Raw genomic sequence first — 12774 nt, 5'->3', positions numbered from 1 at the left:
AGATATGACATGTGTCGAGTGTGTTGTATTGATCGGAATAGGGTTTTGATGTGTTATCGTTGTCATCCTCCAATAAATGTTGAGAAGCACTTGGTCTAAGTGTGTTGTATTGCTCGGAATACGGTATTGATAAACTATTACTGTCATTATCCATGTAACATATCAATAACAAAACGTAACAGCACAGTATGTTAAACGTACCAATATGTTATCGATTGTCGACAATATCAACAAAACTCATACTTCAACAAAGCAGGAACGTACCACACAGAAAAATATCGTGTGTTTAGGTTCACGATGTGAACTTTAGCGACTATGGAGATTTGAGTCCTGATATTTTTGTTTGGTGGCCATCCATTAATTTTTCTGTGGCAGTCGTGAGGACTTGCTAGCAAATTGGGGGCATGATATTAAGAGGACAACAGTTTGGCTGTCTTCATTCCACGACACTTCTGATCCACGTTATAAAATAAATTGTCAAGAGTTGTTTGTACTATTGGCAGTTTTCCTTTCTTCGGCAATGGAAAAATATATATAAAAAAATAAAAAAGTTACTTTAGCTAGTTAACTTCAAATCTGGTTTTTTTTTTTCCAATAGAATTGGAACCATACCCTACATATTATTGATTTTTGCTTCTCTCCATAATGGTGCAGACTGTAATCCTGGCTGGTACAGACTTATTACAGTATTGCAATTGGATTTTCTTTTACTGTTTTTTTCCTTTAATTTATCCTACTATTAAGGTATGGGTAAGAGGTTGCCCCTACAGCATTCCCTTTTCCACTTTCAGTTCTTTTCCAGATTGGCTCTTACCATAATTATATATGCCCTTTCCCCATTCACCACAAATTCTACCATCTCTGTTTACTCAAAAATAAAATAAAATAAAAACCACGCATTATATGGTGAATTAGACTAGTTGATCGAGCTCCTTTTACACTCAAGTTCGAATCTCCCTCCTCAAATTTGGAGAGGCCTTCTCACTCTAGGCAGTAAATCATCAAGTTCACATTCATCCTAGCTTGCTTATTACAAAAGTAGAGCGCCCCACATTTAAAATGTGGTAAGTGTAACATTACTCTATTTAAAATGCACCTTCAAACAACAAATTTAGAAATATTTTTATTTTATATATTTAGAAATACTGCTTTTCGTGGAAACGGTGTGGACCCATAATTTTTTTGTTTTGGCTATTTAACTTTGATGTTTTCTTTTTTTCTTCTCCCAATAATAAAGAAATACATATAATAATAAAAAATACTCACAGAAATATGAGGGTGAGGTGAGCGAGGGTAGGTGTGAGATTTGACCAAACCACCTCCTCTTCACAACAACAAACTCTTCCACTCTCTCTCTCTCTCTCTCTCCTCATCATCATTTCTCCATTTCCCATTTGCCTTCCTCTCTCTCTCTCTCAATATAAAAACCCATCTCCATCCTCCCTTTCTTCTCAGCTTGACGTTCCCTTTTCCAGAGAGAACACCAAGCTTTCTTCCACCTACCAAAACATTTTCCAATTTCTCATTCTTTTTCTCTTAATTCCATCTAACTTCCCAACACTCCCGCACGACACAACACAACACAAACACAATGCAGGCTCTTCTTCCCCCCTCCTCTAATAATCTCAAAATTAGCCACGTCCCCACCCGACTCACCAGGGTCGTCCCGACCCGTTTCGCCGTCGTCAAATGCGCCTACCGTTCCGATGCCGTCCACTTTCACAACGGCATCGGCTCCAGCCGCGCCGACTGGCAGAGCTCCTGCGCCATTCTCGCCAGCAACGTCGTCTCCCAGCAGCCCCAGCCGCCTCCCGACAAACCCGGAACCGCTGACCACGTCGCATCGGTCAACGGCCACAAGACCAACGTTGACCTCGACCTAGTCCCCATCGAGAAGCTCTCTTCCTCCTCCTCCGCGGATGACAAGTCCTGTTCTCCCCCTCCACCTCCCCGGGCCCTCACCATCACCGACCTCTCTCCGGCTCCGATGCACGGCTCGCAGCTGCGCGTGGCCTACCAGGGCGTCCCCGGGGCGTACTCCGAAGCCGCCGCAGGCAAAGCCTACCCGAAATGCGAGGCCATCCCCTGCGACCAGTTCGAAGTCGCCTTCCAAGCCGTCGAGCTCTGGATCGCCGATCGAGCCGTCTTGCCGGTCGAGAACTCCCTCGGCGGCTCAATTCACCGAAATTACGATCTTCTCCTCCGCCACCGTCTCCACATAGTCGGCGAGGTCCAGCTCCCAGTCCACCACTGCCTCCTGGCCCTCCCAGGGGTCAGAAAAGAGTACTTGAACCGAGTCATCTCGCATCCTCAAGCTCTGGCTCAGTGTGAGTTGACTCTGACCAAACTCGGCCTCAACGTCGCGCGCGAAGCCGTCGACGACACTGCCGGCGCCGCCGAATTCGTCGCCGCCAACAACCTCCGCGACACCGGAGCGATTGCCTCGGCTCGCGCCGCCGAGCTGTACGGCTTGGAGATCCTGGAGACTGGGATCCAGGACGACTCGAGCAACGTGACTCGGTTCGTGATGCTGGCTCGGGAGCCGATCATTCCCCGCACGGATCGGCCGTTCAAGACGAGCATCGTCTTCGCTCACGACAAAGGGACCTCCGTGCTGTTCAAGGTCCTATCGGCCTTCGCCTTCAGGAACATCAGCTTGACGAAGATAGAGTCGAGGCCGCACCGGAACCGTCCGATCAGGCTGGTGAGCGATTCGAACGAAGGGACGGCGAAGCATTTCGAGTACCTGTTCTATGTGGACTTCGAAGCGTCCATGGCGGAGGTTAGGGCACAGAACGCGTTGGCGGAGGTTCAGGAGTTCACGTCTTTCTTGAGAGTTCTGGGAAGCTACCCGATGGATATGACCCCTTGGTCTCCTTCGAGGGGCGATTAGTGGAATTACTTGATTCATTAGGCCCCTCGATAGTAAATTATTACCGCAAAAAACAAGGACCCGGGAGAAAATTTGAATAATTTCGAGTTTTCTCCCTCATTCACTTTGTTACCTTTTCTTTTTTTAATTTTTAATTTTTAATTTTGGTGGATCTAAATCTACATCCATGCCCATGGTTTGGTCCGTTCCATCCATCCCAAACAAGTAAAAAGAATTTGGAATTTGCTGTTGCGTAAATATATTTGAAAAATTTGTGGGTGTTACGTGTAAGCTTGTAAAATCTCCATCTGTCATTCAATGACTCAATGCTTTTCTGTATTTTTAGATAATGGGTTTCTTAGATTTTGATCAACTTTGTTTACCAAGTTACTAATGGAATATTTTAGTGGCTGATGCCTATCAAGTGACTAAAGTGTTGTGCTTTATTAGTCATTAATGGAATCAAAAGTTCCTTGATTTTTAGGTTTAATAACCTGGTTGAAATATGTCATTGTCCAAGTCGGCACAAATACACCGATTTTTCTTCTTCTAAAATGTTTTTTGCTTCTTATGTTCACTCGAAAATCATTAATTTGCTCGTCATATCACATTTATATACAAATGTATCTGCCTTGACACTTGACAGGAACAACTCTTGCCAGGAAATTTGTGGTTGGGATGACTTTTTCTTGCCCCTTGGGTCAAAATAGTTCATCAAATATTTCTCTTTTATTTTTATTTTTTTCGGTTTAATAGGACAAACCATTTGCAAGGGCTTGAAAGATTCCCCATCTTATTGTCTCATGCGTGTGCAAACTAGATAAAAGGTGAACTGACTTGGACGACATCTGCTAAATTCAAAATCTTCCCATACCAAATATCTGCATCTACGTAATGTAATAATACATGTGTCTATTTGTTTCAAAAGAAACTCTCGACGCTACAAATGAAGTTTTTTATACTCATTTAATTTTAAATTTTATATCGTAATCCAAACACTAAAATCTAAATCTTAAAACAATACACTTATAAAAATAAGTGGGAGAGATCTTGTCTTATTGCAACAAGAACATACAATAATTTACACTAACAATTTTTTTATTTTATTTTATGTAGCTTTTTGTTTTTCCCAATATTTTTATAATCTAATCATGGTTCTCCCTTAGTGGCTAGGTGAACATGGATTGAAGCAAGGAGGTAGTCTGCGAATGGATGAGAATGTTTGGAGAGGCTCGTGCTTGGGTTGTTCGAAAGCTTATTCAGGCTTTGTTTTCACCAACCAAAACCGAGTGAGGTACGTAAGTCTTAAGTTTTGATTTCAAGCTATTGAGAATAAGTCAAGCCCAAACCACATAAATATACAATTAACTTGGCATTCTTGCACTTATCTTTCTTCTTGCTTCCACACCCACCAACCGAACGAGTTTGAACGCCATCAATCTAAGGTTTCAAACTTTCATTACTCTTTCAAATACCAAGTTACTTTACTTGAAGCAACTCTTTTATTTTAAGGAACAATGATGTGTGCGACAACGCACGTGGAAATTGATTGTCATTGATTGATATGTAAATCTCTCATGATATGATTTATTTCAATCAATACAATTCAATCGTTCGTACAAGTTCATGCACTTATGATTACTTAGGTACTAAAGTCGTATCTTAAAAACTTGAAAAGAAAGCTTTGTAGACCCTAAATGATCTGTTTATGACCAAAACTATACAAGTGTCATTATTCGTTCAAGTAAATGGAATAATAATCAAATGTTAAAAACGGTAATTTGGAATAAAATTAGATGAGGTGGGGATGATAATTAGGATAAAATAATGAGCGAGCGTTTAGAAAAAGAAATATAAGAGGGGTTGAAAAAGAGGGTTTGGTGGGGAAAGGAGGGGCATGATGGGGTGTGTGGTAGGTGGAGCATTGTGCAATTTGTGCCTTGGCAGCTTTGCTTGCTAACAAGTGGTTGATAGCAACTTCACTTCACTATGACGCCCTCCCCACCTCTCCCTGACGTTCGTCGACATTTCCTTCCTTCATTTAGTGCCATGTTGTTGTTGGGGCCATATTAGAATCAACAATTGTTTTCAAACTTAAATTCCCTGTTTCAAACAAAATTTCTTCCCTACAACCGGTTGTATGCAGAGTTGTATGTTCTGAATTGGTATGTTTAGTGAAATGTCTCACTACTATCAAATAATTGTATATAATCTACACAGTTCTCGTCCTATAATTTTTTCGATCAACTGAAAATCATTAAGTAGAACATGATTAGAGGAGTTCGAGTACTGCTCGAGGAGGGCTTTGAACACTACGCAATGCTATATTCTTAAGACTAAGAGAATGCTAAACCTAAATGTGTTTAAAAGGCCAAATTTGAGTTATTTTTCTTAGTTGATTGGTAATGCTTGGTCTAAATTGAAAATTGTGTGCCCTTTACCAACCACAAGCACATTGCAATTACGCATTTTATGCAAAGTCATGCATTTTTGGTAGGTCTAAAAATTGAGTTGGTGTTGAAGCATCACACATGGTGATGGTGGTGGCTGCACATATGGACACTATTCACATACGCCACCAACCTAAAGCTAGATTGAGTCGTGATTGGGTTTATTGCACAAATAATAAACCAAGAAATCCTTGTTTTCTTTTCTTCTAGGTGTTTGCATTGTTTTCTACTAGTATACTGACACGTGTAATTCAGAAAATTCAAAATGTGTATGATTATTAAACATTTTTTTAAATATAAAAGTAAAAAATATTTTAAACCTATGGTATTATTTATTAATTAGGAAATGTTTAACCATGATGGATTTGTTTATTATAAGAATCTTTTAAAATTATACAATTTTTTTTAAAATTAAGGGAAATCTAATTAGTTTTAATTTTTTTTAGATTAGTCATTATGTGTGTAAACATGTGCTTAAGTAAATTGTAAATGGAGGTGTCATTTGTAAACGGTATATTGTATCAATGATATGAGAGAGACTGTACCAATCCGGGGACATGCCTGCTATTTTGGAAGGATATTCCAAATTCACGACCCATCATTTCAGCTACTCAAATTCATGTAGGTGTCAGAAACAATTTGCTAAAAGACAATTTTGTCCAAAAAAAAATGTGCCTTGATGCCCATTTTTGGAATCAAGCTCAAAGTATCTTATTTTTATATGCTAGATACTTGCTTCTATATATAGAATATTATCACTAAGGAAGGGAATCGACCTTGAAACGGCTTTTAACACTGCAAAGAGAGAGGTAATTATATCAATAGTGAATTAGTATGCCAACGGAATCTAACCCAATCAAAATGGCTTCGATTTGTAGATCAGTGATCTTATGTTCAAATTTTCATGATATCTTGATTGTGTTTGTGTGAGAAAATACCTCATTTCCTTCGTAACTTTGGCCACACAAAAAATAAAAATAAAATAAACAAAACAAAAGAGAAAAGGAAAGAGAAAAAGCTAATTAATATTACTAAAAAGTTCAACAAAAAAAAAGGTTCCGGCGAAAAATATAAAATATGTTCATACTAAAAAAGAGAGAAAAAGAAAAGGTTTTGGCTACCTTGGCAATGGGCTGTAACTTGTAAGCCCAATTGGCACTGCCGATAGGCTGTCTTATGCTCAGCCCAGCCCAAATTAGATGACGTAGAAACGAAGCTTAAGCCTCTTTCTGTTTCCAACTTCCCAGCACTCGAATTGGGCTAAAACCCTTAAAAGCCTAAAACAATAGTTTTTTTTTTTGGGGGCCAAAGTGATGAAAGGTAGATGGTTTCTCACACACACTGCTAAGATGAGGGGTTCAACCTGAGACCAATAATTTACAAATCAATGACATTTTCCATTAGACTAGACCTCACTTATTTTACAAGAGCCAAACAAATTACCTTAGCAACATAACGGAAGAACCAAAAAAAAAAAAAAGGCTTGCCAACATAAAAACCGGCCATAATTTTATTTATTTATTTATTCACATTCACATACCTTGAGATTAACTACTAAGCTATAAGGTTATAAATTAATTAAAATTAATGAGACAAATTAATCAATATGGAAGTAGTATGCATATGTAACTTTTCCCACAACAGAATACTGGTCTGATAATCCCTCACCTTTTTTTTCTTTTGTTTTTATACAAACTATATTGGGGGGAGGAGGGGGAATTGAACATAGGACCTCGAGTGCAAGAGTAACTGCAGATATGTTGGAATAGGCCAAGGAAAAATAAAATAAAATTCCCCAATGAGAGAAAGTTGAAGATAAGCCATTGCATGACATGTTATTCTGTCTTGCAAGAAAAATGTTAAATAAATCAAAGCAGAGTTATAGTTTACAGTTTACAGTTTTCCCTGCCAAAGCTCTCCAAGAATGCATTTGATTTCACAATTCCATGCATTTCCTCCATGTTTGTGAATATAATTAAAATAAAAAATTAATGAAGAAACAGATATCAGACATTGGAGTTCCTGACTTTGATGAACATAGACAACTCTACTCAGTGCATATGCCTTATGCTCGAGCTAGTCAATGTCAACAGCAGAAAGCAGAACAACAAAGACCAACTTAAGCTGGTGGCCTGGGGGCTACTTCCACACGTACTTTCCACTACTTACACCTTTTATTGTAGATACTCTCACAGGAGAAAGGTTTTCTTTTTTCTTTTTTCCTTTTTTTCTGACTTGAAAATTGAAAATTTTGAAAGTTGAAAGGCACTGGTAATCGACAAAACATGACTCTCCTTCACAAAGTAACATGGTACAGCAATGGAATCTTACTGAAGATGTCTAACTTATAAGAAAGTGAAAGCTGCTGGCCTCGAGAAAGTTCTTGCAAAAAAAGAAGAAGCAATGATTCGTATATATAATTGAGCATATGTAGGCTTTTATACTTTCGGTTCAATTATCTTCAAGGCCAAAAAAATTGAAAAGGAAGTTAAATTTAAGTGGGATGAGTACTTAAAAATGAATTTCGAGCACATAATGTTATGTTAGGTCGACATACATGTCGTATTATTTTCTATGATTTTCTAATATGATATCAGAACTCTAGTATCGAATATTCCTTAATTATTTGTTACTTTATGTTTGTCTCTTAATTTGCAGATTGAGAGGCTGCTAAGAGGGAGATATCAATTTTATTATATTGTTTGGTCAATTTTCTAACAACTAGATGCTTTTTAGGTTGTATGCTTGTATGGCAAGCTGATCCTATCTTGTAAAAAGGTTAAAGCAAATAACTTGGCAGGTCATATCATGCCTATGGGCCTATGAGTTCCAACTTTCTTTTTCTTCTATGACCAACTCAATTAACAACTTCAACTGTGAAGCTTTGCAATTGATTGTCATACTCTGTTTTTAGAGTTTTATAGGAACACATTGCTAGTACATATACGCAAGATATTATGGCGGACAACCCATTGATGGCACTTCAACAAAATAGTTATTTGCGACAATCTTTTTTTTAGGGGCCCCAAATGCTCTCACAAAAACACTATTTCCAACAACAAAACTCTATTATGAAAGCATTTATAATGGAGTCCAACAGTCTATTGTATTTGGAAAAATCGCTTTTTCGACTATAAAATGGCTTTTCCGACTATGTTTTACTTTAAGAAATGGGGTTTTTTTTTTCCTGGTGTGGGTTGTATGATATCATGAAGAACAGAATGATCAGTTTCCAATGCCATTGTCACATAAACATGGTCAAAAGCATTTCCATCAGTTCATGAGTTAGATCATGATAATGTTTTCCAATCACACGTGTCTGGGACTAGCGGACATAATCTTTCAGAACTCCATCTCAATATCCTTGAGAATTAGTTAGTACGATAAATATGTCTTCACAGAATCCAAACCCAATAATGGCCTTCCCTTGGCTAATTGTTTAATGCTTCAGCAAGAAATGATAGATTCAAATCTTCCAAAAAGAGAGAAGCATAATCTCCTCTTCAATTTATAATAACCATTTTTTAAAAGAAGGGACAGACACATCTGCAAACCCTAAACATGGTGTGCCCTCCACTATTGCCAAAAGACATTACCCCTGTAATGACCAAATGCTTAAAAATATCCACATGCATGTATCTTAGCCATATTTGTTTAATAGAGTAAGATTTCCTCATCATACTTATATTACTAGACAGATTATAATGTTCGACTATTAATTTAATCTATACGTTCAAGCAAGAATCAATTTTATCAATGACGTAAATCCACGTTGGTTAAACGAATTGATGACTAATAGTCTTACCATATACCTGAAAAACATTTCAAAATATATGCTCTGCCTGTGTGACATAGAATCGTGCGCTGGTACGCATTTCAAAATACATGCCTAGTCTGTGTGACACAGAGGGCTCGGATTAAACAGCACAAAAACTAAGTAGATAGGAATATGGTCTGAGTGATGAGGCCACTCAATTGAATATACATGTGATGTGGAGCAATTTGAAGCATGATGTCATTTCATAGATTAAGCAGAGGACAACAACAAGATTGATGCCACGTATCACCATTATAGCAGAGAAAATGATGGGCAGCAGCTGTCAACCTGTCCGAAAGGTTGACTTGTTGACACTGTCAACCACCATATAACAATTTGGACTCTTTTGGACCACTATGGCAGACAAGTGACCAAAGCTCTCTCTTTCTCTCATATCAAGTAGTGGTGTTGTCACAACAGGCATGGAGTGTATAGTATATAATAAGAGGATGGTGGTGACTGGCCCTACCCTGTGATATGAGGTATTGAGACTGCCTCACTTAGAGAGACCTTCATGTGAAATGGGGATAACATAGTTTTCTATTTTCGATTAATTATAGCATATTAAATGAAAAAGTTATTATGCGTGACATACTTTAATTGGCCGAGAATAACAAAACAATGCTATTCCAGGTTCCACACCAGGGTTTCTCATTCATGTGACTTACAGGGGCTGATCAGTGGCTTTTTGTTTTCTTTTTGCATGTATTTATGTCCCTTATCTGCTTCCTTCTCGCATCTCAAGTTCCAACTCTCTCTCTCTCTCTCTCTCTCTCTCTCTCTCTCATTTTGAAGCTGAAACCATGAAGCAAAGCTTTAGCTCAGGGGCTATTGTCCTATGCATTTTCTTCATCATTTCTTCGTCAACAATAATATCAGCTCGTCTCCTAGGCAACAAAGAAGGTAAATCCTAAACGATTGTGCATTGACAATCAACTAGCTGTTGCCTTGTTTGATGTAGATGAGGTCTCATGAGTTAAAATTTTCCCTCCCCAAACCAGAAGTTAAAAGAAAAACAAATTAGCCTTAGCTTCTTCTTTCTCATAGCTATAATTATGAACTAAAACCTTGGTGTCTTTGCAGGACAAGAGGATCAGGTAGAGCTCAATGCAATCACTGATGGGGGTTCACTTGTAGAGTTGGAAGGCAGTGAACAAATGAATGTATATTTTAAATTTCTTTTTTTTTTTTCTTGTTAATTAACCCCAACTAGTCATCAAGTTATATATCTTATACTCTTTGTTTTTTGTTGCTTTTGGGATATTATAGCAGTTAATTGGGGTGGAAGATTGCACTGATGGAGATGAGGACTGTTTAAACAGAAGGATAATGGCTGAAGCTCACTTGGACTACATCTACACCCAGCACCATAAGCCTTGATACTCTTCATAATGTAACTGTTACATCTAATTAGTAGATAATATGAATGTTTATATATGTATGTTCTCTTAATTATGATGACTTTGTTTACAAGTTAAACCTAAATTAGTTTTAGTTTATCATCATTTGATGTTCTTAATAAAATTACTACCAGAAGCAGCTTACAACTTGTAAAACTTTTTTTTTATTTTTATTTTTTATACAAACAATATTCTACTTTAACTTAATCTAAACTACGAGAAGAGGGATTTAAACTCGAGTGTAGGGTTGGGAGCACATCAACGTTAGCCAACTTAGATAAACGGAATCTGTTAAAAGCCAAGCAAAACAATCTAGGGTATGTGATTTTGGGGTAGGCCATTGATTAAAGCTTTCCAATTAATTAAAAACAGGGTAGGAAGTTGGACTTAGTAAATTTATACACGGATAACATAACAGATATCCATTTACTGGTTTCCACCAGCAGCATGGATCTTTCAAAACAGTTGGGAAGTCAACCAAATTTTGACTTGTAGTCCAAAAGCTCACGTGCAGGCAGGCACTATGAAGACAAAGCTTTTACTTCTGAACTGTGCTCCTTTTTAGTAGCTACTTTGGTGGCACTTAATGTTTTGCTCACAGAAGGAAACTGCTCATTTTAATATATCTGGTGTAAAGTTTTCCACTAATGAGAAACTACAGAATATTATAAGGAAAGTGTACATCTTCCCTGTTCTTTTACTTCAACAGTAATAATATTATAAGTTGTTTGAAATCCAATACTGATATATGTCTCTGTTCTTCTTCTTGAAGAGAAATGGGAAGTGATAGGTAACTTAAGATAGCTCTCTTCACAGCCTGAATTGTTGGACTCAGAGAAATTATTGGACTCTAAATTCTTAAGTGGTCAAAGAAGCCAACAATCTATGTCAAGTTTCAAGCTAACACTCTTTCTCGCGTGCGTTCTTATTTTATCGGATTCAAACGACAAAAAAAAGTGGAATGGAGATTTGAGGGTTTTGAACCTAGGTGCCCTTCCTACATCGAAGGCTCGGATTATGTTAGACAATTATTAGACTCTTAAAAACTTAAGCTATTACAAAATAAACTAACAATGTATATCGAGCTAAATAGATCGCATCCTAACAATCACAAATCAAGATTAGTAATGTAGCCATTAAGCCTCCAATATCAACATTGTTAGCGAGTTTGCCATTCATCAGTAGCATATTCCATTAAACAATCATGAATTCACCATTTATGATTTTTTTCTCGTAGGAAGAACAGCTTTTGCATGTAGTCATATGAAAATTGCATCAATACTAAATAGGGGCTGTTGAAGAATATAAGTCTCACATCAGAAATTTGACTAAATAAAATACAAGATATAATGAATGGTTCCACTACTAATATCATCGAGGTTTTATGATAAAACCTCACACCAATTGGGCTTTGTAGGTGGTTAAATTAGAGACGATATCAGTATTGCTAGTAATGAGGCTTTTGACCCGTCTCTTTAAATTTAACATGGTATCAGAGCAGGTTGATTTACTGGGCCTAAATTGGGCATTTATCCTTACCCAGTATGTGGTGTTCACATATTGAGCTTAAATGTTTACTTCTATCCCTTACCCAAAATGCGATGTTCACATATTAGGCTTGAAAGTTCGCCACATGTATGCGGAGGCGTGTTGAGAGTATTTATTCCACATTGAAAAAGTTGAAAAGTCTAATCTAAGTTTATAAGGAGTTGAACAATATCAATATTGCTAGTAATAGACCGTTAATCCGTCTCTCTAAAATTTAAGAAGGCCACATTCATGGATACAACTACTACAAAGAAGGAACCTCTTGAAAGTTAAATTAATCCTTCAAGGCATATCACCAAGTGAAAATTTCAAGGGAACGTATCTATTATAATAATAAAAGAAAGTATAATGTATGTGTTATAATTCACTATAATAATTTCAAAATAACAATATAATAAGCACATGTCCTCTTTACGAGCCATATGCTTTTGGGATGGATTATTTATATATTTGTGATGAAGCCAATGAAATCACCACCACCGCCATTCTTTTCTTTTAATTTTTCAATGTATTGCTTCTCTCCATATTTACTATATTTTTGGGTACAAAGGTACCACAAAAACACAGAATATACCTTAATTACTATGCAGATACCAAATCCGCAATGAAGGCTCCACTCTTTGGTCAGCCATAGGCCTTCTCTGTTTTTCTCTTCTGCACTAATTTATTTTGGTGCATTCTCACAGT

The 12774-nt window shown here is 37.4% G+C and overlaps 2 protein-coding genes across 3 annotated transcripts; both read left to right on the top strand.

Annotated features, from left to right (window-relative positions):
• Positions 1-1341: 1341 nt before the first annotated feature.
• Positions 1342-3163, top strand: LOC103326692 (arogenate dehydratase 3-like). The gene has a single exon (XM_008228931.3). The coding sequence runs from the start codon at positions 1592-1594 to the stop codon at positions 2891-2893; it is 1302 nt and encodes a 433-aa protein (XP_008227153.2). The 5' UTR covers positions 1342-1591; the 3' UTR covers positions 2894-3163.
• A 6468-nt stretch (positions 3164-9631) lies between these two features.
• Positions 9632-10678, top strand: PSK3 (PHYTOSULFOKINE 3 PRECURSOR). Of its 2 annotated transcripts, none has more exons than XM_089046280.1 (3): positions 9632-10042; positions 10223-10302; positions 10412-10678. In XM_089046280.1, the coding sequence occupies exons 1-3, from the start codon at positions 9943-9945 to the stop codon at positions 10517-10519; spliced, it is 288 nt and encodes a 95-aa protein (XP_088902406.1). In that variant the 5' UTR covers positions 9632-9942; the 3' UTR covers positions 10520-10678. The 2 variants fall into 2 exon arrangements, with proteins under 2 accessions (XP_088902406.1, XP_008227142.2); XM_008228920.2 differs by having other exon boundaries at positions 9649-10042; positions 10409-10678.
• The last annotated feature ends 2096 nt before the right edge of the window (positions 10679-12774 follow it).

Source organism: Prunus mume, linkage group LG1 (assembly GCF_029339155.1).
Source record: "Prunus mume cultivar Tortuosa linkage group LG1, ASM2933915v1, whole genome shotgun sequence".
Lineage (NCBI taxonomy): Eukaryota > Viridiplantae > Streptophyta > Magnoliopsida > Rosales > Rosaceae > Prunus > Prunus mume.
The sequence above is the reverse complement of the archived record's forward strand: the minus strand, read 5'-3'. Positions and strand labels throughout refer to the sequence as shown.